Genomic DNA, 27947 nt, shown 5'->3' on the forward strand with positions numbered 1-27947 from the left:
GCGGTAAGGAGATCAGAGAAGCGATAGACTAGGGTGTGGCGTGGATGTGTTGGGGGTGCTTTGCTGCTCGCTCTTCGAACACGCCCCCTTCTCCGGCCTTCACTACCCGCAGATGCAGACGGCAGACCATACGTCCGTTGTGACGCCAGGCTTGAAGCGATGTCGAGTCGCAATAGGCTCTTGTTACCTTAATGGCGTGGGTGCAATTGTCGCGGCAGCTCGGATTCCTCGAGTGAAACGGGGCATCCCTCCTGGTCTGACGTACATTGAGATCTCAGGTCGGGATCGCAACATCCAGTGATATAAAATGGACGGGGTTCAGGCCGAAAATAGATCGCGACGATACGATGATGAGGAGCGGGCGGAGGAGGATGAGACGAATATGGTGGTCCGTCCGTGTGGGCTCTACGTCGATTCTGTATCCGTACGGCGTAAGTACAGATGACTGGACAGCCTACGAGTACATCGTACTTTGTTTGCCTGTCAAAGACTCGTCGTGTCGTCTCATTGCACGGCACATACGGATACGCATAACGCTGTTGATTGTAATGCCGGAATCGACAGTGACCGCCGGACGTGTGTGCCTTTTCTCTGCTCGCTTGTCAAGGACGCGTGGATAAAGAGTCGAAGCTGGAGATGTGGCCCGCTTCATCGAACCCCGCTGGTGAGGTACGAATAGGCGCAGACGATGATGAGTTTGATGTTCCGTGACCCTTGGTAATAGCGCCAGCAGGGCAGCATTGAGAAGGATTATCGAAACTTCGATCGTGGAGAGGGGGGTGTGGGTGGTTGGTAAGTTGGGTTGAGCCCACGCGAGTATTCGGGGGCCACAAGAGCATCTGCCTGAGCAGCGAGGTGTGAGGAGTCAAGGATTGGTGCTTGTGAGCAGTGGGTGCAGTGGGTGAGCAGTGAGGAGGAGAGGAGAGGACTTGAGAGTCAAAGAGGAGAGGCCACCAACCGGTGCTCGGCCGTTTCAACTCTGAACTCTTTCGAGAAGGAAAAGTGGAGAGAAGAAGGGCAAGCGAGATCCCAAGGATTCCCAAGGATTCCCAAGGATTCCCAAGGGGACGTCGGGAAAACGCCATTTTGGCATCCGCCGCAGCTGTCAAATGACGGGAACACTCCACCATGCAGGGAACTAACACAAGCACCCGGTGGAAGCGCAAGGCAGGGTACGAGGGCCTTGCGCTGGGAGGGTAACGCAGTAGACTCCCGCTCGTACCGGGGACCTGATCAGGCTGTTCTTCGCGCCCCAACCGTGTCAGAGAATTCCAACCGTTCAAAGTAGAGTTACAAATAAGCTCCACGTGCAGGTGTATCCGCACCTACCTCGCCAACCCACGTCCACCGGGCCAGGCCAGGGAGCCTTGGAAGGAGTGGGCAACATCCAAAAGGGCGAGCATCAAAACACCTCTCCGTTACCAGCACCAACCTTGTCTGTTCATCTGTCTACACGAGACGAGCGGAAGCCAGTAAAGTTGACTTGATAGATGGTGGATCTGGAGAGGAGGCGGTAAGGCGAGTCCGAATGGAGTCCACTTGTCAATTATGGTATCGACTATTGACTCCAATGTGCCGCCCGGCACTACCCCCATGCCTCACTTCTACCCGTCAGCATCGCCATGTTGTCTCTCTCCTCCCTCTCCCTCTTTCTCTCTTAGGCTCTCAGCTCAGATTTCAGAATGGGTCGCCGGCCCCGCCGAAACCCTCGTGGTGTACACTAGTAGGCCCGAGACGTCACGGACATTTGACATCGTCCTTGAACCCGATTCTGTCAAGATCAACCGACCCGACTAGCGGCTATCCCCATGATGTGATGATTTCCAAGAGGAAATAAGCCAATCCTGGTTGATAGTGATAGTCAGCGGCAGGGGATCGGCATGAACAGAACAAGTGGAGAGTGCCTTCTCTTTTCCTTCTCACCTACTTCCATCACTCGAGGTTCGAGCGCGAGGACCGCAATTCAAATCTTTTCAGTGGATGCATATCCGTTCCAATCCATACCACGGCGAAGAAACCGGAGGGTACGGTACAGGTACTTTCCTGTCTTCCATGCACATAGACCTTCAGGGGCAGGGAGGCATGGTTAGCACAGCGCGGGACACGCTGTCCAAGGCCGTAGCGGGTCCAGAATCATGAACTTTCTTAGATTGAGGGGATCCCATCGATTGGGGGGGGGGGGGGGGGGGGGGGGCGCAGATGCAATCCGCTGGAGCCTGAACCGGCTCTGGAGTGGTCCAATGCCGCCAGGAGACTGAGAGAAGGATGAGTTCGTAGCCCTGCCCTGCTTCGACTAGATGCAGTCTGCACCTGTGAAACCACGGGTCCATCAGTCCATCGCCGCCAGTGGGAATGAAATCTGGACTTTGGCACCGCGGGTCCCGCATCGGAGAGAAGAGCCCCGCATGCTTGGGCTGATTGTGCTAATCTCAATGGAGCGACGATCTTTCTGACACCGCAGCTTGTCGTTGACACATTGAAATCCAACACAAGAAACTCTCCTTGACAAAGCGGTCCTATCGCTGCCCCTCTGTGCATGGCATCCCCAAAGAGCGATAAGACATGCTCGGCATCCCGAGTGCGCCTGCTGGCGACAGAGTTTGCATGGCGTATGGAGTACCTTACCTTGAACTTCTGTATGCTTCTTCTTAGGATCGCAATCGCATCAGCTGCGCATAGTGGTACCCTTGGATTTCTGGCATGATGCGAATCTTTGATGCCGCCGGATTGTGAATAGTCTCGTCTGCGGTTGATAAAGTAGTCTCTGTGCCGCCGGTGACATCAAGGACTGTGCTATTTCTAATTCGCATAAGATCAGCGAGGTGTTGGAACTTGCGAGCCCCCAGGATTCGTATATCTGCTAGGCTCAGGAGTCAACAGCCCTAAAACTTCGAGCACATTTAGGAAGCAGCCAAAAGTAACCGAGGTTGCCAGAGATATTTCGACAAAAACATGTGAGGTCATTGACTAAAATTTGTACGTGAATCTGGTACCAGGGTCGACCATAGATATTTCAGCATAGTAAACCCCTCCCGGAGTGGGATCCGTCGATTTGTACCATGTAGGCGAATTGGAAGCTGTGCTGACTCTGCTAAGCCCCGTTGCGGCAAACAGCCAGGCTTTGGCTAGGCGAGCGAGCGTTATCATACGTACGTACCTCTCTGCATAAGCATTATCGAGTGTGATTGTGTAACCTCTAGCGGGGTCAAGTACGACGCAGAGTAAGGCAACGAACCGTTTGGTCGTACATCCGGGCACATCAACGGAAGCCTTGCTAAGGAGTTAGTTTTGTTCACTAATCACTTCTTCAATGATAGAGAGAAGCAGCTTACCTCAAAGCCTCGCGGAACAAGGTACGTTGTCGATTGTAGATGGGCAACCATTGCCATCATGTGAGGCTGCTCTTCAGTCCAGGGTTGCCTCGACGCCGTTGGTCTGCTGCATTGTGCTCAGTGTCAGTTGTCACCCAAAAGTGCCCTGTCAGAATCGATCGACGCGACCCAAGTCAGCCACAAACACCTCGAGAGGCCAGTGCGGAGGCTTCGTTGTCAGTAAAGTTGGGAGGAACAAGCAGGCCATACCAGCAACAGCCGGAGACGTACCTAGTATCCGTAGCCTCTTCAAAGACGGGTGCTAATAAACAGTAGGTGGAAGCTGGTTCCGACGACAGGTTTTGCCGGTTCGACAAGAGCTGCGGTCCGGGGAGGATCCATGTCCTTTCTCGCGTGGCCGGGCATCTGACCTCGTCCACTATTCGGAATGACACCTCGCGTATCCCGGCATCAACAAGCTCCACAAAGCTGTCGGACTTGCTACGGTACGTAGTCATGATAGTCACTACTGTTGTCTTGTTTATGCGAAAAACGAGCCCCGAGTAAGCCGAAAAAGTATTCGTCGGGCAGGCAAACATCGATCCGAGTGTACCACAAGGAGGCTTACAGGCGGATGATCTTCTGCACATGTGTTATTCAGTGTTCACATCGGAATTCTCCTTCGCAGCCTCTGGCGGAGATACTCAGGTGCGGCTAATACTCCGTTACGCACAGGCGATTATTCCAGAGCCCAGACGTGATAATGGGGGGCCTGGGACAGGTAAAGGGAACATGGTGCTAGCAATGTGACAACCGTATCCCAGTGCAGCCAGGGTATGTGAAACCTGACATTCACACTCCATGTCAAAAATAAGGTCTGTTCAATTGTTGCCATGCAAGGTAAGGATATGTTTGGTATCCCATTGACTGGCCATGAGACTCGAGAAAATTGTCTTGCTTATTCTTCAGCTTGACGAATGTTTAGTGATGTCGGTATCTAGATGGCCACCTACGAAGGAACTGCCGTGGTAACTGTACGGTCATGGTTGGGGCAACAGAGGTTGCTCGCCTGCGGAATAGAGATGGGTTTCAGCGTTCTTGGAAAGTCTGCGGGAAAAAGAAAACAATTCGCCACTTGCGTCAATATCTGCCTGTGCACGGCGTAGTGTTGTCGATCGCGACTGGCGGTTCAAAGTGGCTCTCTGTGACGCCGTTGGTGTTGTATGATGGATCACATTCTCGTGATCGTTGCGAACCTTTGGGCGGGCAAACTGACGTGCCTGAGTACCGAAAAACGGAGGGTAAGGTGTCGTAGCGTTGTGTACCACGCCAGTCACGTATTGTTTTACTCCGTTGAAGCTTGATAGTCGAGCCAATGCAGGTTGCCAGTCGAGACGCGGTGCGGATACTAAAGTCTGGCTGAGACGTAGATCTTTGGCGGTTGCAGATGCTGACGAACTGAAAATGACAGGAATTCTGCGAGCCTTCGTCATTCGGGTTGCGACGCTTGTATTTCGTTGCGCATCAGTGCTCAAGTACGAGAGTTGGCACCTTGGTGAGCAATTGCCGGACGCCAGCCTGGCCCCCAAGGGCACGCCGCAGATGCGGCCACTTACGGATAGACAGCTCTTAATCAAAAGAGGCTTGAGAGGCTTGAGAGGCTTGAGAGGCTTGAGATGAGACCTGTAGATCCTGCAACTCTTTCGTGGGTGCATTTGAGTTTGTGGAGCCGAAACATCAGAAAGCTGGAATTCAGAAAGGTAATGATCGACGCCAATACGCGACTGGCTTGCAGGCATGTTGTCCGAAAACTGTGCGTGCAAATTACGGTCCCAGGGGTCGAAAATCTATGAAGTACGGATAGTCGTCAGTTCGCAGAGGCTCGGCGGTACCAAGTCACCCAGTCAGTCTAAGGTCGGCGGCACAAGCGGGTAGAGCAGCAGTCTTGCTGTCAATTCGTACGAAGAAAGAACATCCGTAGCGCCTCTGGTAACGGGTCTGAGCTAGGCTCAAACGATGTGCCGATTGATACCTAGACGAAGCACTGACTTTTGAGCCGCACGTATCAAGGGAGCTAAATGTGTGGTATCTTGGTTGTCAGATGCGATTGATATAAGCAAGCCGGTGCGAGCTCTGTTAAAAGCCTAGCGGACCCAGCATTTGATGCGTCGTCATAGCTGCAGTCGGCTGCTCTCTGGAATGACAGCGAATAAATGCTCGTGGGATACGGATACAAATAGGGAGTTGCCGGGGTATATGCAAACTTGGGCGGCAGAACGGCAGGGCTGGAGACTCCATGCTCGAAGAACACTCGTCGCCATTGGGTAGGAAAGACATGATACGATTCAGCATCCCAATCGACTGGAAGGAGGGGCCGGAGGTGAAGAGATGATTTTGTGGTTGACTGGTTGAGTTGAATGGTGTTAGTATCCCCGTTCGTCGCGGATGCACCGAGACGGGGCCAGGCGATGCGCTAAGAACCGTTCAGGAAGGACCCCTGATTTCTATCGACAACGTTGGTCCCAGAAGCCCAGCAACAATGGCGAAGTGGGTGGGTAATTGGCGAAAATCTAGCCGACGATGAGTTCTCCGTACGGAGTGCATGGTGCACGAATACACTCGCCGAACGAGAGGGAGGTACGGGTACCGGTAGATGGACAATCTGGGCGCTAGGTCGCCATCTTTCTAGGTGAATACGAGACGTGAAGATGCAGCGAGATAAGTGAACGCGACGAGGTGTGGTAACTTGTAGGTGGTGGTGCTGGGCCTCCATTGGCTTGCGGTGCGAGTTCACCTACATAGTCGGACCGGGGAGAGTCAAGCAGGCCGATATATTGGCCGCGTGCCGGCGAGCTGCGTTGAGATTTTTTTGGCAGTGTTCCGCAAGGTAGGAATAACCGACGGCTGCTTAACCACGATGTGATCCAGGGTATGACAGTCGCGGATCAGGCTGGTCCGAAGAGGGAGGCAGTTGACGTTCCCCGAAGAGCTTGACTTGATGCCATGTGAATGGTAGCACAACGTTGATGGTGAAGAGGCCAAGGTAATTCGCGGCCGCAACTCGAGGCGACGTATCCGTACTTCGCACCCAATTTGCCGGTCGAATCTCTTGTCCAAGCAAGAGGAAGCTCATTCTGCCGGGGAGGCTTTGGTGTGGTGCCATGATCGGCGCTATCGTGAGTTAGGCATCTGTAGGGAGTGTCGTTCGCATGTCCAATTCTGGTCTTTTTCTGTTCTCTGTCCGTGAATCGTGGAGAAGAGCAAGGGGCTTGCCTTGTATTCGTTCGAGTATCCGTAGCCTCCATGTCTCTGACCACTCGGGAACAAGGGCGACAGGAGTGGCAAAGCCTAGGATTACTCTGACATCTGCAATAAGTTGAGCGGTTAAGCCAGATGGAGACCAGGGTGTTGAGAGTTGCATAGTGAATGCAGCTGGTCAGCAATAGAAATGTGCAGTGTGACCAATTGTAGAGCGACTTGCCGCTGGTCAATGTGAACTATCACAAGGCGAATTCTTTCAACCAGATTTTCGGAGTGAAAATCTGACAGGCCAAGTTGGACTGCGCGAGATGATGGGGTGGGCCGGGGGTATTGCAGCAGGAGGGAGTATCCGTACGAATCTAAGAAAGAGACTCGGTCAACGACCGCCAGTCATCCAAGCTTGGGTGGGAGGGAGGCGTTGCCGCGTTAGTAGTAGAGACATGGGCATGATATGACGTACAGGGGGTGGTGGATATGAGCTGTCGATGGTGTCTTGGTGGGTGGATGGATGGATGAATGGATGGCCTGAAGGGTACCGGTATTGCAGAGGACCGTGAGGACGGTGTGCCTGGGACCCGATACCAACATCGGTGACCAACATGGGTTCGCGGCTACTCGGACAGAGGTACAATTTGGTGTCAAGGTTCGGTCGGATGGATTTTCTGCCCAGTTCCTCCGGGACCCTGACAAGGACAGGAACCAAGGGCGACGAATACCGAAAAAGGTAAATGATGTGACAGACGTGCAACAGGGCGAGCCATGACGGCCGATGGACAGGGACAGCTGTTGGAACTTGGAGAAGCTGAAGGGGTGTGGTCACTGTGGTGTCGGCCAAAGGGGATGACGGAAGAGAGTTAAAGGGTCGAAAGTACACTACGAATACTGGTAGTTGGCCAGGGGTATGCCGCACCAGGCGGAAAGAGAGACAGAGAGACACACAGACAGACAGAGAGGAAGATGAGGTGGGAAAAAAACAAAACAAGGAAAGTGGATACCCTGAGAGGTGGAGAGGAAGCTCCCACGACGGGGATCTGAGTGCACGACGTTTGGTCGGTTTGGTGGGTGAGGGAGGTGCTGGGTGCGTATGTGCGTATCTGGCAAATGCTCGGATGGATCTGGATTACCTAAGAGAACGGGCCCCATCTTATCCGATTTCCCATCTTTCCATCTTTGTGAAATTCCCGCCCAAGGCCATAAGGCAACAGGGAAGGGGTCACTCACCTGTATCCGTACGGAGTCACGGAGTACCTTACGTACGAAGTACTTGCACTTGGAGGCGTGGGTTCGATGGACAGGCGGGGCAGCTTCCTCCCGTCGATGAAGGTCACCTCACCCTTCATTTTCAGTTTCGGGCACTCTCGTTCAGTTCCCTTTTTGTGAGAGAACTGGGTCGTGAGTGGAGTTCATCAATAAGTGAGCTACTCACGCTACTTTAGTCGTTTAGTGCTGCATGAGACGATAACGATCATCTACATTGCATTGCCCATGAAAATATCGCTCTCGGGTTCCAGTTGGCGAGCCTCGACTACTCTGTATGCATGTACTCCGTACGAATACCTTCAAGCTGGCGGTTGCCAATTTGAAAGGCCCCGATACTTTATGGCAAGCAACCGAGGTCAAGTTGTGTCTCATGGAATTGAAGGCTCCAAGGTGTCCACCTCGAATCATCTGGGAGGATGGATACTCGACCTTACAAGGCTTCAAGTAGGTGGGCTACAGCACGTGGCCACTGTAGGGAACTCCAGCGCTGTCTACTCCGTACGGGTTCCCGTCTTCTGCCCAGAGGATGTTCAAGGTATGACTGACTCCCTGTACTCTCCATATCACAATTGTCACAATTCTCCCCTTCCTCCGTCCACCTGTCTAGGACGCTCTTTCCCGCTCGTCTTCCTGTCTGTGGCCACTTCAAATCGTAGAGGAAGCGGAAGGAAACGTTCCTTCCTTGACATGACATGACCAGAGCGTATTCCTTCCCTCGAGATATCCAATCCAATACTAGCCTTCCTCCGAAAGAGAGTTTGGGACGGCGACGCATCGGCGTGGTCCATAATTGGGCCGAGAGGTGACGGGTTGAATGAAGCCTTGGTGCCTGGGAGGCTGGGAATATGTGAAGCCGGCAAAAAAAAAAAAAAAAAACTTATCCCGACGTCAGTCCAGTCGGGTTCGGACCTAGGTCCGGGCCCTCTATCCCATCAACACACTTTCCCATTGCCTGCGATTCGCTTCCCAACCTATTACCCTTTGTTTCATCGCTTGGCAGAGAGATGTCCATCATCACCTGTCAACATCCAGCTCAGACAGCAGCAGGTCCCGTATCTGTACGGATACACATGCCCATGGCGACCATTTGGAATATCAGCGTGCTTCAACTTTACCAAGGCAATAGCTCTAGAGAGCTCCGAGTAGCTCTGGGAAGCTCTGAGCAGCCGCGGGCAGCTTCGAAGCATTGGCCGTCTCGCTGATCCCCTCTTCGAATCTCATTTGAAAAAAGGGCGACACCGGATACCTTGGAGAGTGACAAGAGATCCATCCGGATACGTAGACCTGCCACCATCCTTGCGAATCACCCAACGACGTCCCCTGGTCACGGACATCTGACATTCAAAATGTGCCGCCCCGGTACGGATACCTCGCCCATTCATCAAGCTCATGCCGCTGCCAACCTCACAAGGACAGGGTGCTCTGAGGGATCACACGGGCTATCTTGTGCTCGAGCTTCCAGCGACGAATCATTGACGCTTCCCTTCCCAGCACCAGTTGTCTCCCCCCTCTTCCAGTCTTTCCCCACTCCCTGTTCGTCGGTCTCCTTACGAATGGACCCTTGCCCTGAGGTGTGCGCCTGCTCAACTGGATGCCTCCAAATCCTGGGGCCGTCACAGTGAACAATGTCGCTGTTGTCGAGGGTGGTCCAGGGGCCCCGAGGAGAGTCACCGCCAGCTTCGTGACATCGCTAAGAGGAAGATGGATCAAGGATGGCTGGAAAGAAATGAAGGCTCCAAGAGACAAAGCACAGTTTCCATCTCACGCCACTGCCTGGCACCCACCCGGCAATCGAGACGCTGCTTCTGTCGCGTTCTTCATCGACGACGTAGTACGGATACTCCATACTGATGATGGCTTGTCCACATCGACGTTTCTGATTCTCGGTCAATCTTGAGCCCTCGATCGCTTTGTCGCTAGTCTTTACGCAAACCATCACAGCCTGGTGCAGTCGCTCTTTTATCTCACCGAAATGGACGGGGATGCTGTCAACAGACCTTCGATTCTTTGACCGTCGATATTATCCTTCAGCTCGTCGTTGCTACCACTTCATCAGGTGAACACCAGACGTTGATGCCGACGCTATCGCTACTGGGAACTGTGAAGGTATTCCCCTACAGCCCCCCAGTCATCACCGATCATGATCCCAGCGAGCCCCTGCCCAGCCGCGGGACCCCCCTCAACAGCCAATCTGCGATCCAGCCGTGACAGCGGGCCAATTATCGTGGGGCGTCTCCCATGCGCTGCAAAAAGTCGTACCATTTTCCCTTCGCCATCAGATATTGCCATGTCCGTACTCGACTGGAAGGGCACTTGTTCGTAGTCGAGACTACAAGTGGGTTCTGAGAGCCTGGAACTCGGAACTCTTCAGGATTTCAGTGCTCCCAGTGAGGATTCAGTCGACTGTGCGTCGGAAACTCCGAATAGGCTGAAGCTCAGTGCCTGACGAGCCCTTCCCGGATATTGGTGGTTTCGCCGCACTGCGCTATGAGAAGTTCCTGACGCCCCTCGGAGGACTGTCTCCAACGTTTGATGTCAAGCCAGTCTGCATCTGTCGCAGCCAACGAAGAGCACCAGTTCGCGGCTTACACATTAAAGATGCTGCCGCCTCGTACCACGTCGTCCCGTCCCTCGGCAGAGAAGCCTCAGGATGGTGGCTCGAGTCGCCTAGGCTCACAGCGACCGCACGGAGCGGAACATATCCCAAGAGGTGAAGCTCCGAATGCAGGCCATCTGCACTTCAGTCAATCAATCGGACTTCTGTCGCCGCCAATCTGGGTGCTAAAACTTCCCCCCTTCTTCTCACCCCGGCCCGTCGACTGTATGGATACCTTGACAATACGATGCGTTACCTGACTCCCCCGGGCCCCCTGTCTGCTCTGACCGGTATCCGTACAGGCACGCGCATCTCCCTCCCTCTGGCCCCAGGCGGTTCAGTCCAACACACCGCACATCTGGTCCCCCGGGCACCGATTCCATGCCATGCCCTCCCCCCACAATGGAACCCCAAGAACTCTTACTGCGTAGGGAAGGGATCTGGTCCATCAGGAGCAAAGCGAGCAAGGAGTCAAGGACGTTCCGCCGTTGAGGCACTGTACCGAAAGCCTCCTATGATCCCCCCTGTTGCCGCGCAGGTACCTCTGTACTTTATCACAAATGTATGCGAAATATACGTCCACTCACTGCTCAGAAATCATACCCAGCCCTGGGTGTCAGTCCGTCGCTGATCTCATAATACCTTTGTTGTTTCCTCCCATAATTCGCACAATCGCGCTTCCTCTCTCCCCCTTCTTCCCTTTTCTTCCTGCTCCTCTCCCTCAGTGCTCACACACACATATCCATCAAAAATTCTCTCTACTCGGACATTTCAAACCACTCAAACTCCCCTCGTCGCCTCAAGGCCAACCACACCAATCCGTATCTTTTTGTGACAGACTCAAAAGGCACAAAATCGGCATACACCAGCCAGGTGATAGACCCCCCGCGCTTAGACAGGCGATCTCTCATCGCATTTTGCCTTATCCGCCGACTCATCTGGTTCAACTTGCCGGACGGCGATAGAGGCACAAGCGCCGCCATATGAGCCACGGCTTCTATCCGACGTACGAATACACATCTCTGTCTCTTCAGCACTTTGTTGAAGGGCGCCCGCTTCTCCAGGCACTAGACTGGCACCACAAAGCATCGGCATCGAAAAGAAATTCAGACTTCCCACCGGTCCAGGTTCACGGTATCTTCGCGAGCCCACGCCCCTCCGCGAGTCTCACTCCCAGACCCAGTTGAAATTAGCTCACTCGGACTAGTCTCGACGAGGGATTCTAACAGTGTGTCTTGGAAGAAATATCCAAAAAGCCGCCACAAAGAGCAGCGTGGTAACTTGACCAACGCTAGGCGGCTTTTCTTTCTCAGCTCCGGATCTTTCGACACACCCAACTGGAGCCAGCATCACCCCCGATCTATCGCCCCCCCTCCTTTCCCATCCCTTTCTCGATACACACCCCCCTCCAAGCCCAAGAGAAAGATACATGCGGTGACCTTCCCGTCCCGCCACCACGCACCACACACGCGCCCGATAGCTTGATCAGATCTTGCTTACCGGGTACCCAGCTGGAGAGAGAGAGAGAGAGAGAGAGAGAGAGAGAGAGAGAAAGAGGTTCGACTAACCTAACCTAACTTCGTCTTCTCGTCCCAGGCCAATCCACACCACACCACAACTTACCTTACCACCACACACTCTGTCTTTGGTTGGTTTGGTTTCGCTCGCCCATCTTTCACTTGCACTCTTTCTCGTCTCTGCAAACCTTCTTCCCTGCCCGGTTTTTATTCTTACATGACTCTGAGCCTCCCACCTTGGATCATCCTTTCTATCATCTCCACCCATCTACACCAAACTTCACCGGACTCCCGTCTTGACACCGACCTCACGGACTAAGGCTCGCTCTCGTCCCCTCACGCCTTGGTCGAGTCAGATGCACAGAGACCTACATTCGCATCTGGGGTTTTAATCACCATTCATCTGTTCTCCCGGCAAACCCGCTATGGAAGCGGGCGGATCTGGTACTAGGCAAAGGTAGGTTCGATTCTCCTCGACGCCCACCCCCCCTTTGGTCTTGATTTGTTTCCCACGTCCTGCCCCTAGACCAAACATTAATCAGACCTTTTTCTTTAAACAGCCGTCTACCTTCTGCCAGCAACCCTGATCGCTTTGATCGCTTTGAACCTCGTCATATCCCACCCAGAGAACCTCTCGATAATAGACACTACCGTGACGGCTCCGCCATGGCGACCGCAGCCCTTCTTAGCCCGAGCTCCCATTACGGTCATCCCTCGTCCTTCTCCTCCGGCTATCAACACCACCCAGCTCTAGGACCAAGCATCGCAGGCATGATTTCGCCGATTGAACCTCGACGACCATCAGATGAGTCGGAGACTCCTCACCGACAGTCGCTCCCTTCGCTCTCCGAGGTCATCTCTGGTGCGAAGCCTAGTCCTTACCCCCCTTCTCAGGGTTCCAGCATGTCGGGCTCGCAAAGCTTCCCCTCGCCCTTTGCTCCTGGGCCTCCGAGGTCCTATGCTGAGTCGACGGACAAGAACTCTCCTCGACCTCCTATTCCTGCCTCGACATTTCCTCCGAGGCAAGATGCTCTCCCATCCATCTCAGATCCCTCGAGACCTCCTGCTTTCGCAGGTCGACCGCCTGCACCATTGGGCGGGTTCTCTGGCGCTCAGCCTAGCCCGCCTCTCAAGCATGAGCACATGCGCGATATGCGCGAGAGCGATCCGCGTGCCGCTGAGAACGCTGGCCCGTATGCGCAACACTCCATTCCACCCCCGCCGACGATATATCCGCATCCCCAGCATCCCGGCCAGCTCCCGCCAGGACAAGTCCCGTTGCCGCCTGCATATCCAGTCTCCCCGCGTCACGCTGGTCCACCTCCCCCTTTCCCTTACGAGGCACAGCGCCCGACAGCTCACAGAGAGGACCCCGAGTACGGCCCTTCACGGGTGAGGACACACCTCGACGCGTGGGGGTATCAGGATTGCTTTTCTAGAGTGAGTGGCCCTGCTGAAAACTTTTGTCCGTCAAGCTTACCAATAAGTTCACTCAGATTGGTTCAGCAACAAGAACGATCTTTAACTTCGCCGAGGCCTACGGCAAGATTGCAGCGGAACAGCAAGGCGCTCATCACCCATTGCACGATCGACTTCCCACCGAGGTGGAATTGAACGACATGATCGATAACGTGGAGTACATCCGGAATTCGCTGGACTCGGTGCGACAAGTTGTCAAGGAGAGCAACGAACGTGTGCGGGCAGCTGGAAAACAGAAGGGCTACGATGATGAGGACACGCCCATGTACGACGGCATGAACAAGAACAACTATGGCATTACGGAGGTCAAGAAGCGCAGAGGGGTAAGCTTTGTCAATGAGACGTGAGACGTTTTTTTTTTTTTTTGCCGTAGAACCAGAGGGCTAACTTGGTGGAACAGAGAGCTGCACCTCCTGGGAGATGCCATAGCTGCAACCGCATCGACACTCCGGAATGGCGCCGAGGCCCCGATGGTGCCCGAACGCTCTGCAACGCCTGTGGACTGCACTACGCCAAACTTGAGCGAAAGCGCCAGCTTGAAGCTCGGCAAATCCGCCCCAAGCCTTCTGACGAGAGGAGCTGAGACTGTCTTGGTCCATAGATGAACCAGAGACACGCTCACAGTACATACCCCGGGCGAGCTCTGGCTTCACTGGCCGCTCTGCAACCAAATCGACACGGCGTTCGGCTTGGGTCGCTCCATTACCAACAAACAAACAAACACACACACACACACACACACACACACACACACACACATAACAGATACCCTTCACTGCCTACCGGCACCGTCATCCATCTAGCAGCGTCCGCGTTGCATTATCTTCAGACACTAGCAACAAACTGGGCTACACTTTACTTCGACTTTTCTTTCCCAATACCCGGCATCGACTTCATCTTGATTGTATATATCCTGCTCTTCAACATATTCATCGGACGGGCACCTAGGGACTAGGCATTCATCTGGCGGCGTTCACTACATTTGATCTCGATATTTTCCTTATCTCGTTTCGTTCACTCTTCCTGCAAAGGGAAGCGGAATATCGGCTTTTTAGACAAAATGAGGCGCCACACAAATCGGACGCCACGAGACACGCCTTTGGAGCGAGCAACCGCAGACCCGACAGTCGATCGTTACCAAACCAAGCAACAACGGCTTATTTTTTTTTGTCCTTCACATTTTCCTTGCCTGTGACTGGCAGAAGAGATGGTGTTTTCCCGGCGAGGAACAAGCAAAAGAAGCACGTCGGGAGGACGTGAAGCATTTCGATCAGTCATCTTGGGATGAGAAGTAGACGACGATGTCGGAGCCGTAGCTTTCTGCAGGAAACAAAATGGGGAACCTTTTCTTTATTCTTTTTACTATCCGACTTGGGCGCAAGGTCGTGCAAACTTGGCATTTTATCCACTGTTATTACACATATTCCTGGGAATCGGGATGGGAGATTCCCTTTCATGCCACGGACCATGCGAGGGCACACAACAACAACAACAACCACACAGTTTTAGCTGATTTTTAATTGTACGAGTAGCCTTACAAGGCGAGATACCACGGGAGGAGGGCGGCGGCGGCGGCGGCAGGTTAGGAGCGGCGGAAAAGGAAGCTAGGAGGGCGGCTCAGTTGTAACCTACCCTTTCACAGCCGGATTCAAGAAATCTGATGAATAATCGAGACTTGAAGTTTCAAAAAAAATCTGATTTCCACATTTTGCTCACAACATGACATGTATAACATGAATGATAAGCGCGAGGAGCCAGACTCATGTGGAGGGAGATCTGAATCATTCATCATCGTAAGCGCGTCTCAGGGTTATAAGAGATAGAATAAAGATATTACTGCTTCACTTGTGGCAATAGGTACATGACAAATCTTGCCAGCAAGTGATCACCGACTGAACGAACTCGGTGAGCAATCGAAGGAGGGGGAGCCTGCTTCAACCGGGGGAGGGGGGGCGTGTTAGTGGATTGCAAGTTTGCTTCTTCGCCCTTTCTTCGATCTCGGAGGCGCGGGTAAAAGTGTGATAAGCGGGAGCGGGAATCTCGGGGTGTTTAATTTTCTGGCGAAATGTTTGATGTGAGAAGTGACCAGAGCTACTTTTTTTTACTACCTGAGGTACGACAACGTTGTCAACGTCAGGGTCTCCCGTACCACGTAGTGTGTGTGTGTGTGTGTGTGTGTGTGTGTGTGTGGCCGCCGAAGACCTTACCTACCTACCTTACCGTCCTCTACCCTTCCGGACAACTCTCAGCTTACCTCTGAACGCCCCGGGGACAACGCCACAAACAGATGTCGGATTCGGTCCTGGCGTCAGTCGAGGGCAGGGTCTGGAAGGGGACGAGACGGGCAGGGGGATTCTTCATGGAGCTCATGGGGCTGGGCTCTTTGTATTGTGTTATTCTCGGTACTTGATCTACCTTTGTTGATCGCCAGACCGCTTCTCTTCTCCTCTCAACTGGCATGTTGATGCCGAGAAATCGGTTTCGATTCAGGTGGACAGGGTCCCTCCTATTCACCGCTTTGTCTCCAGGCCGGGTGGCCAGACGAAGAGCATCAGATCGAATAATACAAGGGGCCTTTTCCCCCGATATCCTCAAGTCACAGGGATTTCATGTGGAACATTGAAGAAGAAGTACAGTGACAAAAGAAAGTCCGGGATAGGATGGGATGGGATGGGGATGGGATCTTCAAGATGCCCGGCTCAACCGGGACACAGAGATCGATCCAACTCTTTTATTTTTCCATTCGCAACCTTGGCATTCTTTCTGACATAAGTGCCGCCGAACTGCGTATTCCAACTTGTTTGCCGTGCGGAGTAAGGAACCTCCCTGTAGGGGAGGGTGGTGTACTGCAGATTTAGAAATAGGCAGCCCGTGTGCGCTTATTGTTGTTCGCAGACGGGAAGGCGAGGAGGGATGGACCTTGGGACTTAAAGATCCCCCGGGCCCAGAGATGCGAGTGCCGTGGTAGAGGTGAAGTAGATCGCATTTCCAGAGAGAGGAAGAGAGTGGTAGAGGAGACACAGGTTACAAGGCCTCTCCCTGTTTTGCGTTTTGGTGATGTGGGCTTGAGCTTTTTGTCTCCCACCCAAGGAACGGGGTGTGTGGGTAAATGAATGGATGGATATGTAAGGATGGATGGGGGGTTTGGATACGGCTCGTTGCCGCGCGGTTCTCGGGAGCCGATGAGATTCCAGATTTTGTGCTTCATGTATACTATTTCCAACCCTTGGATCAACTTGTTATTATAAGATGACGCATGAGAAGAAAAGGATAAAAAGAGGTCAAGGTCCAGGGTGATCTCGCAAACGTGCGCCAGAAAGGGTGACGGGAAGAGAATTGGGGAAAGCGGATGGGGGGGAATACGGATAGGATCTGAATCTCGGCAGGGTAAAGAAAGAAAGAAAAGTGTCACTTGTCATGGTTTCTGATCTGATCTGATGTATGTACAACCCAAGGAAAAAAAACTTGGCAAACCCACGCCGCATCAGAGTTGGATTTGACATGACATGATATCTTTTAGATTCCCTCTCCCCCACCGCACTACCCCCCTCATCCATTCATCGGCATAGCATAATGCCTGGTTCTCCGATGTTGCACGAGAATACACAAACACACGTTGTGTAGAAAGTATCAGCAGGTATACACTTGCTCGTCTGGTCGTCAGCAGTTGCGATCCAAGGAAGAACCAAACTTCGAGACATAGACGCCCCCTCCCCATCTGATCGGATCGGGGGGGATGTAAGCGCTGGTTCAGGTACCTACCTGAAGGCGGGGGGGCTTTAGGTAGAACATCATATCATGTATATTTCCTTTCTAGGGTGCGTATTGAGAGAGTTCTGATTGGATAGACTTCGCAAGGCGGAAAGCGCAAGCTGGCGAGGCACTGGCAAGGCACTGGCAAGGCGACCGCATATCGCTGGTTTTTTCATTCGGGAGTACAGTACTCCGTAAAGCTGATCTCAAATGAAAAAAAAAAAAACCCAAAAAAACCAACGCATTTCGTGATTTCTGGTGACACAAAGGGAAATTGGAGAAGAGGGGGAGCAGGGCTGTGTCTATCTATCCGTACATGCACTATCGCGATGTATAACGACGTGGTATCAATCTATATGGACGGCAGCTATACCGTGCAGTCGCGCCGTCGCCGATTCCGCCGCGTGCAACGTGGGCAAGGTTAAGCAGGCTGGCAGGGTACGGTATACCATTGATGGGGTTGGCAAAGAATAGAGGCACAGAGAGAGAGTCAGAGGAGACCAACAGCATGTGGCCAGTACCTTATGGCTGCTGTAACAAGAGCAGAAGAAAAAAGGTTACAACTATCCGTACAATACTCTGTACGCTCTGTACTTGGGTAGCGTGAAAGAGGGGGGCCCTAGATCGCAGAGACGGGTAGTCTGCTTGTTCATATCGGTGTTCGTGGGACGTCGTACGCGGATGAAGGGTAAACTTGCCTTCTCGTTGCTTGGTCTCTGTGCCACTGCCATCCTCTTGTGCCATGTCAGATCCTTCCCCTCTACCCGTCCCGTACAAGAACCAGAGCTCGTTGTTTATCCCGCGCCGTTTTCTCCCCCTTGCCTATTCGACGGAACAAAAAAAAAAAAAGCAGTACACAAGAAAGTATGGGGTGTGCGTGTGTGGGTGTCACTAAAAGTTGCGACTTCAGCATTACACAAGAAACAGAAACTCACCACCACCACCACCTCCTCCAACAAAAGAATCAGAAGGGTTGCTGTAAAATTAGGTAGTCTACGATGCATCGGCCGTAACTTACCTTTACGGAGCGAGCTTGGCCTGGCACTGGAACTGGGCCTGCGTTGTCGGTGCTGTACGTGCGGTGCGTCGTCGTACAAACCAGCATTACAGACATCATTTTGATGTCCAGGACATGAGAGCGAGCAATGCGAGCAATGCCAATGCGATTGCAGGTTGGGGTTTGAGGGGTGAAGGAGAGGGGTGCATCTTACCGACGTCGTAAGGTAAGGTAAAAAAGTACGGATAAAACAGGGGGATAGATGAGAGGGGGAGGTGTGGCAGCAACAAAACTGACAGACAAGCGCCCCGTAAACCACCCATTCGACTTTGGAGGTTCTGGTTGTTTCTCTCGAACCTCCAACCACCCCGGCTAGGCACGCCCTTCTCTGCCTTGCTCTCTGCGGCTAGAGAGAAGTCTTCTTTTGCTTTTCCTCTCTCCCTAGCCTTTAATTCGGGGCGGACGGCGTGCGGGCGGCGGTGGCTTGTTCAATTCGCGATGCCCGCCGCTGCTGACTTTGTGGTATGTGAGCTGTCGCAACTGGTGATGTGTTCGTTGCGCCCATCTTTCTTGTTTTTCTCTTCAATTCCCTTTCGTCTCGTGCATCTTCCCGTAAATCGTTACGATTTGCTTTCCTGTCTCAACCTCTCTGCCACTGCCGCCGTTCGCCGCCCCCTCTTCTTCCTTCCCCTTGCGGCCTTGCCCTTCTCCCGGCGATGAAGGGGGCGTGTCGTTCTTTTCCATGGCTTCTAGCGCACGGGAGTGGACGGAGGTGATGGATTATAGCTCGCCCCCTCACGCTGGGGCTCTGCTGTATCCGTACTTGCGCAGTAAAAAAGAAGCTGAATGACCACCCTTCCCCTGCTGTGGCCGCCTGCCTGCCGCAGTGTGTTGTATTCTCCAGGTTGATTCGAAAGAATCGACCGCCCGCAGAAGAACTGTCAATAACAGGGACGATCAGAACGCTGCTTGGCCCTGTCCCCGGAAAGGTCCCCTACATTCGGCCGGGGGGCGCTTGGCATGTGCTAAACCAACCACACGGCGGGCGTTGGATATTTTGACGGGTTCCCACCCATGAACCCCCCCCCCCATGGTGCCCTGTACAGACGAGGGTTCAGCTTCCTTGGGACGACGACGAGGATCTCATTGCCGTGGTTCCCTAGCTGGCGGGATAGCTGCGATCATGCCGGAGGGAGGTTCGACAACCAAAAAAAGGCTGACAAGCGGGGAGACATGGACCTTCCGTTCCGCACATTAGTCAAGTAAATGTTTCCCCCTTCTTCCAGTGTCCATGCGGAACTTCAATGGAAGGTTGGAAAAGGGACCTTGTGTTGGGCTTGGCAGCCGTGCCCAGATGCCAAGTTCTGGGTTTCCGTAGCAAATTCCAGAGGGCAGTGAAAGGATAAGTATGGGCATGGTTCGAGATGCGGTCCATGTTGCATCGCGACGGGGCGTTCCAGAGAACCGAGAAAAAGTCTATCTGGAAGGATTCTGCGTGGTGTGCGTGCCATTGACCGTCACTTGCGGCTAGGCGCGCTGAGCGCGAAAGGGGAGAAACTCGTCACATTTTTCCTCCATCACCGCCCCGGGGAATACTTCGCCGCGTGCCTTTGTCTGGGTCCCGTCCTGCAGTGGATGCCGATGCCACAGATCATAGATTGCCATCAGTCTATGGATCTTGTTTCGACAAAAAGGGATTTTTATGGGGAGGCTCGAGAGCTGTTTTGGACTTTGGTTGCATTTCCCTCGAGGCGAGGTTGCGAGTCACATTCCTGGTCTTCATGGAATGATTTTGACTTTGACGGAAGGCAAAGATGTGTTTGGGGCTTGCCGGTATCTGGACGTTGGAAAATTTGAAGGAGGCTTTGGTGGTATTCTGGTGGATGCCGTGAACTTTCGAGACCCAAAAAGCATGAGAAGCGTATCCGTACCAAGTATTTCGTCGATTCGAAGACGGCCGGAACGAAAGTAAAAAAAGGCATGGTGGTGTAGCAGACCGCATTGCATTCCGCAGCACAAGTTCGTCAGGACGTTGCATGTTCTTCTGCTTGCGGCATCGTAACGTGTCTCGTTCCGAGAACGAAAGGCCCGCCTGAAGTGGGCTCGTGCATGACATACGGGAGACTCGGTGTGCACCGCATGTACAACGTTGGCAGACATCGGCTCCGGGCTGGCTGGTCTGGCATGGAAGAGGAATGGCGGCGCTCCAAGGTCCAAGGTGGCGCGTCTCTGCGTCTTGTCCATGCGCCCGCGCGGCGCAGACGAACCCTTCCGCCGCAGCTCCAGGCACCCTACATGCATCGATGGACCGACGCATGGGTACGGTGCAAGAAAGTGAGTTTTCTCATCGCCCTTTCAATAGTCTTCCGGCCCAATCCAAGCGCACATCCATGTGGGCAGACAAGTGGTCATCCGTCCCTAGGCTACCTTGGCTGGACCGGCTGATCCTTCTCCAAGACGACGAGGGGGAAACAACATGGCAAAAGGTTGGCCATGGTGCTACCGACCGCGCATGGCTGTTGTCACTGTACATTGTTTGACAGAGTGTAGGGCTGTACAACGGCATCAGAGTCAAAAGCTGCAAGCAGGCGCATCTGCATCTATTCGAGATCTCTGTTTCGCGCTGTGCGAGCTTCGCGGGAGCATAATAAGGGGGGGGACAGGCGATGCCATCGTGTTGCGTGGCTTCGTGTTGAGTCCTGGCCAGGCCAACGCCGCCAGCTGGGCATGGGGAGTGCTGATCTGAAAGTACTTGGAGTCTTGACCGATGAGGGGCTGGTGGATAGGTTTGATGACGGGGTTCGTGAGCTGCGAGAATGTCTAGGGAGTACTCCGTATGGGTGATGATGATGTTGAGGACGACGCAGGTTCGTGAGGATCGAGATGGGTCCAAGTGGGCTTCGACAAGGGTCCAGCTCACGGTGCAAGACCTCGTGGCAGACTTGAGGTCAGTGCCATGGCTCATGGGAGCAGACTCTCCTTTGCAGCATTCCAAGAGTGAGACGGCCCATTTAAGCAAGCTGTGCGGTTTTGACGGTTAGCGCCCGACCTCCGACTTCCATGTCTTGTTCATTGGGCTCGGCTTGGACAACGCGGAGACCACGCTGAAGGTTTCAGACTCGGTGGCTTGAAGGCTGGACATGAGTGAATCTCGCTTGAGTAAGGGGGCGTTGGTCCGGGAAGGAGATATGATCGATCCCAGATACAGATGCCGAAGGGCTAAGACGATCAAAGTGGTATTGGTCGAAGTCTGTCGACAGGAGATGAAGTCTGATAGCCGCGGGGGGACTATTCGGCGCCGTCGAACGGGCGTTCGAGTCATTCCAGTGCGTAATACGGAGTAGGGCCGCGTTGCATGGGGTGTTCTGTGTCGCTAATGTGGTTGCGGACGTGCTCCTCATCTCGGCCGATCTCTGGAGGAATTGCATCGCACATTTTGAGTTTGGTAGCCGAGGCCTAGGGCGAAGTTGAGGCAGGGGAGAATATCTTGCCATCTTGCATAAAGAGTGGACGTGACAGGCCACTAGGCGGCTGACGAGGAAACGCAGTATTTCCGGTCGTGGAGAAACAAGGCGGTCAACATGGCCAGTGCCATTGTCAATCTGCAGTTGGCGTGGTGTTTGTACTCATGGTTTCATTCTGAATAGTCCCGCATGGCGTGGCAGAGCTCAGAAGAGCAGAACAAACTAGGCGTGGCAGCGAGATGAGACAAGACCAGACCGTCATGTCTCGTTTTGGTGAAGCCCGAACGTGCCTCAGTAGGTAACTCGTAGCTCGGGTCGGGTTTCCCTGGAACAACGACCATGACGGAGTCAAGGGACACGAGGCGCTGCTTGATGGGAGCACATACGCCATTTCTCCCGAGCACAACATCTCACAAGACGACGGTTCTTGGATATAGCGCATCCGGGACGTCGATGTGGACCTGTGGTGGTTGCGCTGGATCTGAGTCCATCTGCCGGGTTGGATTGTGCTCAGATGCTGGCCGACAATTAGACCGAAGTTCTGTTCAAAGATGAGGAACAAGACCTTGACCAAATTGAGTGATAGCAGCTTGGGCATCCCACCTCTGCCGTCGGACGAGCTGAGTTGACTTCGCACCTAGTCATATTACGGTATGCTTTACGTTGCTTTTCCTTTGGTGCCCGTAGCCGCAGTGATCGCTCATCAATGATCAGAGACCTCCATGCATATGAGATCTTGTCAGTGACGATCAGGCGCAGATCGAGGAATGGCAGGCAGAAGAACTCCCGCCCGCATTTCGCAGTCGCTGCTTGGCTCGGCTCGGGTTCCTTCATTTGTCTGCGGCTTGGCTGGGCTATTTTCATCCCACCCAAGCCGGCAAATAGACTGTTATCCGTCATCTGGACGTGATCTGAGATGCCCAGATGAAAAAGTTGGACTCCCATGCACAATAATACTGTACATTGTACGGAGTACCATAGCAGAGGATGGGCCGTTACGAACAACCTTGTGCGCCGGCCGATGGTGGATGGTACATCTGGTGAGAATCAGGGTAGCATCCCTGAAAACAGCGACCTTGTCGTATGGCGCCGGCGCCGACCCGAAACCATGGTTGTCCCTGCTGAAGAGCGTGACAGTGGGTGAGTGGGAATAAACAGATAGCAGCCCCGACGATAGTTATCCGGACCAATCTCCATGAAAGGTCTGGGTCGAACGTAATTGCAGAATGGCTGTGTGGATTTGAATTGCGCTGTTCTTGGAGGGTATACCGAAAGCCCTTTGAACTCGGCCGAAGGGGGAGTGTGGTCAGAAGTTGAGGCAGTGAGGACGTGTCAAAGTGAAAATATGGCTGTATGGATGCTGGTAACTGCGTACGGAGTATACTATGGTTAAGGGACGGCGACAGCGGGATTGAGGTGTGTGAGGAAATTGAGGAACATTGAGGAACATTGAGGAACATTGAGGAACATGGACCCCAAAAAATCAGATCAACAGGGTTAGCAGCTCGATCGCGGAAGCTCTTGGAAAATTCCCGGCGCTATTTTGGGCGGGCTAACTGATCGGGTCGATGTGACCTCGGACGGGGGGGGGTGTGGGAGTTTCTGGGAGACACAGGAGCGGTACGCGGCGGTACGCGGCGGTACTTGCTGCCAGAAGGTACGGAAATTCACAGTGGGATGATTGTGGAAAGAAGGTCGGGCTGGGACTTCCCTGGACGAGATTACCTAAGTGGGCGATAGCTGACCCACATCGGACCCCGGCGGCTCCCCGGATGCGATCGCAGATTTGCGTCGATTTGATTGCGATTCACTTTGGGCGGGAAAAACGGGGTGGATCCTCCCATGGCAGGCATCCCTCCACTCACAGCCCGTTGTCTACCACGCACCTACCACGTATTCCGTACCTTCCACACACCACAGTGACCACTGACCACAACGCGCCTTCCACACATACCACAAAGTCACCACACCTGGCAAGAGAGAAACACAACAGGATGGAGCGAAGGAAGGACCACGCTGCAAAATGCCTCAGAACGTCCCTTCCTTACCTTCACCTAACTTACCGTGCTTACCTCGTACCTTAATTCTGTACTCCGTACGGATACTTCGTTCCAAATCCTAAGGTTCAAGGTTGGGATGCCACCTCATCCTTCAACAGCAGCCCTGGTCTTGACCTGGCTGTCTCTCCAGCTGCCAGACTAAGGTACATCCGCGAAATGTTAGTCCCATTTTCGCATCTCACGACTCGTGTGTGGCGTGATTTTTCCAACTCCCGTCATCGCCAACGTCTTAGCGGGCTTCATCTCTTCCATGCTTTAGCAACAGCCCAGGCTTTCAAGCCATGGCTTCCAAGTTCCGAGCGATGCATTGCTTTTCACTCATAGGGCCTACCCTACAAGTTACCCGTCACGTCTGTTGCAAAACCCACATACCTTATCATCTGCCTTTCTGTCGCTTGCTCAAACCAAGTTAAGATAGTTGACCCATCACACCTAGCCAATCGTGCTCGGGCATCCCGTGCTTGCTGGATCGTGGGGTAAGCTTTGTCGACTCAGATCCTCAAGTCGCACCATTCTTGAGCACCTACTACGTACACTGTGAACTTTCTATCTCTCGCAACTGTAAGAGTCACACTTGTGACTTCACCGATGTTGCCGCTACCTATTGCAGGGTCTGAAACTCATATTGTTCTGGAACCAAGTCTTGACGAGCAATCTACCCATTGCGGATTGGCCGGCCCCGTCATGATCTCCTGGTCTCCAGCCAACCTGTGCGGATACTAGTGAGCTATTGAATTATTGAACGTTGTCGCCCACCCCTTCACTCCTCACTCGGGCACTTGATGGATGATCGATAAAGTCTGCAGACCTTCCGTACCTACTTAGGCAGGCTTGTATCTGCAATGTACCTGTCGACTAAGTCTCCATGCCATGCGAGATCAGGCACTATGCTCCACCTCGGTCAGAGCTGCCCCTAACCAATGACGTCCAATAACGCGGCCCTTTCTCTGCCGATGAACACGAGGAAGGAGAAACCTGAGCTCCACTCTGGGCTCAAGGCAGAGGTTTAAGGTACATTGCCCGTACCTGGTTGCCCGTACCTGGTTGCCCGTACCTGGTTAGGTCACAGTCTCATGTTCATTCTGTCTCCGCGTCCGCAGCCTCCACTCACAACCCAACCGGGCCAACCCTCTTCCCGCCTGCTGACCGACATGGAAGGAGCAACAAATGACATTGGATGTTCCCAGACAACCTGGAAGACTGGGAGTTCAGAAGCACCTCAGGTCCCTCTTTTCTTTCTGTGCCGACCGCAACTGCAAGATCGGCCCCTCACCTGAGGTGACAGTGGAGCTCTCCAAAGCGAGCGCGACCCGATCTTTGGGTTCGTATCGTGCATATTGCCTGTCAACCATCTGACCGACTGTTTAGGATTCCAGGATCATTGCCATCGCTTCATTCTCACTCGCTCTCGTGTCCAACGTCGTCTCCGACTCCCCTCCCTCCACCTCCTCCCAACGACAAGTTACAATCCATCGAAAATGCCAGGGTCATTATCCAATCTCTCTAGCTTCTTCCGCTGGCCCCATACACTCCGCTTATAGTCTGCGTCCGCCCGAGAACTTCGCACACGTCAGAGCGTTCTTTTTACACCCCTCGGGAGTCTTGTTCGGGGCACACAAAGACATTGAGAAATGCTCGGAGTTACTGAGGTCGATCTCAATGACGGCAGTTGCTGCAGAGCGGGATGGAAATGGAAAGCAACGCCAACAACCAGAGCGATATCTACGCCTAATCTATACACTTCACTTTCCCATCTGACACCAAAGCATTTTGGGAAATCACTTCGTCGCCCGGCCTGGTCTAGCCCAAGCCATACACCAAGACAATGTCCGTTGCCCGTTGATCTCTGCTATGGCGCAAAGCTCCGTGCCTTTTCCCCGCCACGTGGGTTCCCCAAGCCTCGAACGCAGATAAGCTATGCTACTGAGATCCTTGGATCTGGGCCGGGCCCATTTTCTCTCCCTGATCCATACCGATACCCAGCCGCAGTACCTCATCGCCGTGCGGTGATGCCGTGCGGCACAATGTACACAGTACGAGACCTCAGGGCTCCCCTCCCCTATCGTTCCCAGCTGCCAGGCCCCAGCTGGCCACGGATTCCTTGCTACTGGCCGCGGATGGCGTTCCTCTCTGCTGGGTGTAGAACAGGGACACAACAACGACAACGGGCAGACAATAGGAGAACAACGTCCCCCTCCCCCTTCAAACATGCTGACTCGGACCACATGGGACCGGATAGAGATAGAGTAAATGCCATGCTGCAGCCCAGTTCCCTGGCCGCTACCTGCTCTAGCCTTTGGACCTTGCCTGGTCTGTATAAACGGCACCACCATTGTCCATATTCGACTTGGCGTTCAAACCTTCGCGCTTCCCCATGGACGACATCGTACGATTCTATATGGATTTGAGCCTTTTCCCTTCGCTTCGCCATGCTTTGTGGACGAGATCCCTCACCTAGTCCACCGATTTGCTCCGGTTTCCCACGCTCCATTCCGCATGGTCACCGGGTCCAGATCTGGTTGGATCTCATCAAACGATCTGACACCCGTGTCTGCGCAAGGGTGCGTTTCCATCCGTCTCTGGCCGCGTTACCGCCCAACCGGCTCGCCAATCTCCAAGCATCAACTTGTCACATCTGACGGCGTGTGTATCGACCTCGTACCGTGCGCCAATGGTCTTGGTGGGCATCATCGCAGCCGACCTTTGGTGGCCCGTAACAAGTCCACAATACCATTCCTACGGCCGTTCGCCATGCCTGCCCGCTGCCGCTGCCAAACATCCACAGCACATGGCGATCCAACAGCCAATACGAATATTCAAAGTCAGCTAGTGGTCGCAACATCGCCTCGCGTTGCTGAACCAGTCCCAAATTGCTCACAATCCCGTGCGCAAGAAACTAGATCCTGCCTCGTCAATAGCGTGGTCCGTAAAGACCTCGCATCGCACGTCCAGCCCAGCCTGCTACGTCATGATGGTCCAGCAATCGAACCATGGCGCCTCGCATCGATCAAGTCCGCTTGGGGCTGCCACCTCCAGCCCGCCTCAGCCTGCCCACACGACTCCCACGCGACATGTCAGGGTGGTGGCCTTTCCGAACGCAGCGACATGGCCATACCAAAAGCAAGGCTGTCGTGAAAGCGCCGCCTTCTCTCCCTGCCTCATCAAATGCCGTGGCGGCGACGCTATCGGTATAGGAACGTAAGGAAATGAGGCACAGTTGGGTTCTCAAGTTCAGGACTGTACTTCCATGCATGACCGTTCAGCCTCCGTCTCATTCGCTCAAAGACTCTTCCAACCTAGTAAGGGGTCAAGGACAGCGATGGCTTCGATCTGCGGTCCCAAGCCTAGACGATGCGGTCCGCTAGTCCTGCCACATCACTCGGCAGAGCTTAAACCGCCTAGCTGAACTGCACAGTTGCACACGATCTCTCCACGAGGGCTCCAAGTGACAGGTCGTGGCTTGGCTCTGGTTTGAAGATGATGCCCGAACCCCCCCCCCCCCCCTGGATTCCCTTCAGCTTCTTGACGCTGTGCTGGGGAAAGATGCATCGTGCCAGCACACGTCGCTGCCGGTGTGCTGTGTCTGTTGTCTCAAAACACGGGGTTGGCATGGTTCGATCTGGAGAAACGGGCAGCCGAGAGTATATCAAACCAAACACAGACAGCTGCCTGCCCCAAGTGGCAACGTGGCTGGCCATCTACGGAGGAATGTCGTCTCGAGATCACCTCAAATTTGCCGGCGAAATGGGCGGGCAACCAAAGGGGATCGCCCGCTTTCGAACCAGCCGGCTCCAAATCGTCAACGCCATAGCGTCCTGTCATTGAACAGACTTCGTTGCATGCCATGGCCAATCCTCCCCAAACCGAATTGCCGGTGCAACTATTCCCGCCACAGAATCGCACTTGTTTGGCGTGCGCCATGGTCGAGATCCAAGACACGACCTGGCGGTTCAGCAAGCTCATCCAGTTCAACTGGTCTAGAGCGCGCTGTGGCTCGCGCCTTCTCGAGAAAACATCACACGAACCACCCCGTGTCGATTTCACTTTCGGGTTTGGCGTTTGGCTTGCTAACAGGGCAAGCAAGCAAGTCAGTCTACGACACGCCTCTCCACACACCCACCCCCCCTTTTAGTTCCCAGATTACCGGCTTCCCGGGTCATCCCTTCCCTGGAAACTGGAAACGGGAGATTCCATCAGCATGCGCCATTCCAATTTCTCCATCATGAACTTACGGCCGGTCCCAGCTTTC

The 27947-nt window shown here is 53.7% G+C and overlaps 7 protein-coding genes across 7 annotated transcripts; 2 read left to right on the plus strand and 5 right to left on the minus strand.

Moving 5' to 3' along the window:
• Positions 1-2483: 2483 nt before the first annotated feature.
• BDP81DRAFT_402599 (uncharacterized protein) lies at positions 2484-3536 on the minus strand. Its single transcript, XM_060588851.1, has 3 exons — positions 3333-3536; positions 3158-3270; positions 2484-2799 (listed from the first exon to the last, which is right to left on the minus strand). Exons 1-3 carry the CDS (start codon positions 3390-3392, stop codon positions 2649-2651), a joined length of 324 nt encoding a protein of 107 aa, XP_060450573.1. The 5' UTR covers positions 3393-3536; the 3' UTR covers positions 2484-2648.
• Positions 3537-3739: 203 nt separating this feature from the next.
• Positions 3740-4339, minus strand: BDP81DRAFT_415943 (uncharacterized protein). The gene is made up of 3 exons (XM_060589489.1): positions 4313-4339; positions 4047-4211; positions 3740-3817 (listed from the first exon to the last, which is right to left on the minus strand). The coding sequence occupies exons 2-3, from the start codon at positions 4172-4174 to the stop codon at positions 3751-3753; spliced, it is 195 nt and encodes a 64-aa protein (XP_060450574.1). The 5' UTR covers positions 4175-4211; positions 4313-4339; the 3' UTR covers positions 3740-3750.
• Positions 4340-12611: 8272 nt separating this feature from the next.
• BDP81DRAFT_457370 (uncharacterized protein) lies at positions 12612-14007 on the plus strand (the record flags this gene model as incomplete). Its single annotated transcript, XM_060593275.1, has 3 exons — positions 12612-13385; positions 13442-13747; positions 13825-14007. 3 exons carry the CDS (start codon positions 12612-12614, stop codon positions 14005-14007), a joined length of 1263 nt encoding a protein of 420 aa, XP_060450575.1.
• Positions 14008-19641: 5634 nt separating this feature from the next.
• On the minus strand, positions 19642-20851 carry BDP81DRAFT_84880 (uncharacterized protein). The gene has a single exon (XM_060596381.1). It carries the CDS (start codon positions 20489-20491, stop codon positions 19844-19846), a length of 648 nt encoding a protein of 215 aa, XP_060450576.1. The 5' UTR covers positions 20492-20851; the 3' UTR covers positions 19642-19843.
• A 782-nt stretch (positions 20852-21633) lies between these two features.
• On the minus strand, positions 21634-22552 carry BDP81DRAFT_84878 (uncharacterized protein). Its single transcript, XM_060596380.1, has one exon. The coding sequence runs from the start codon at positions 22234-22236 to the stop codon at positions 21772-21774; it is 465 nt and encodes a 154-aa protein (XP_060450577.1). The 5' UTR covers positions 22237-22552; the 3' UTR covers positions 21634-21771.
• Positions 22553-22595: 43 nt separating this feature from the next.
• Positions 22596-23098, minus strand: BDP81DRAFT_415953 (uncharacterized protein; the record flags this gene model as incomplete). Its single annotated transcript, XM_060589490.1, has 1 exon — positions 22596-23098. The coding sequence occupies one exon, from the start codon at positions 23096-23098 to the stop codon at positions 22634-22636; it is 465 nt and encodes a 154-aa protein (XP_060450578.1). The 3' UTR covers positions 22596-22633.
• Positions 23099-25501: 2403 nt separating this feature from the next.
• On the plus strand, positions 25502-27192 carry BDP81DRAFT_84966 (uncharacterized protein). Its single transcript, XM_060596383.1, has one exon. It carries the CDS (start codon positions 25949-25951, stop codon positions 26831-26833), a length of 885 nt encoding a protein of 294 aa, XP_060450579.1. The 5' UTR covers positions 25502-25948; the 3' UTR covers positions 26834-27192.
• Positions 27193-27947: the final 755 nt, after the last annotated feature.

This window comes from Colletotrichum phormii, assembly GCF_030913505.1.
Source record: "Colletotrichum phormii strain CBS 102054 chromosome Unknown BDP81scaffold_2, whole genome shotgun sequence".
Taxonomy (NCBI): domain Eukaryota; kingdom Fungi; phylum Ascomycota; class Sordariomycetes; order Glomerellales; family Glomerellaceae; genus Colletotrichum; species Colletotrichum phormii.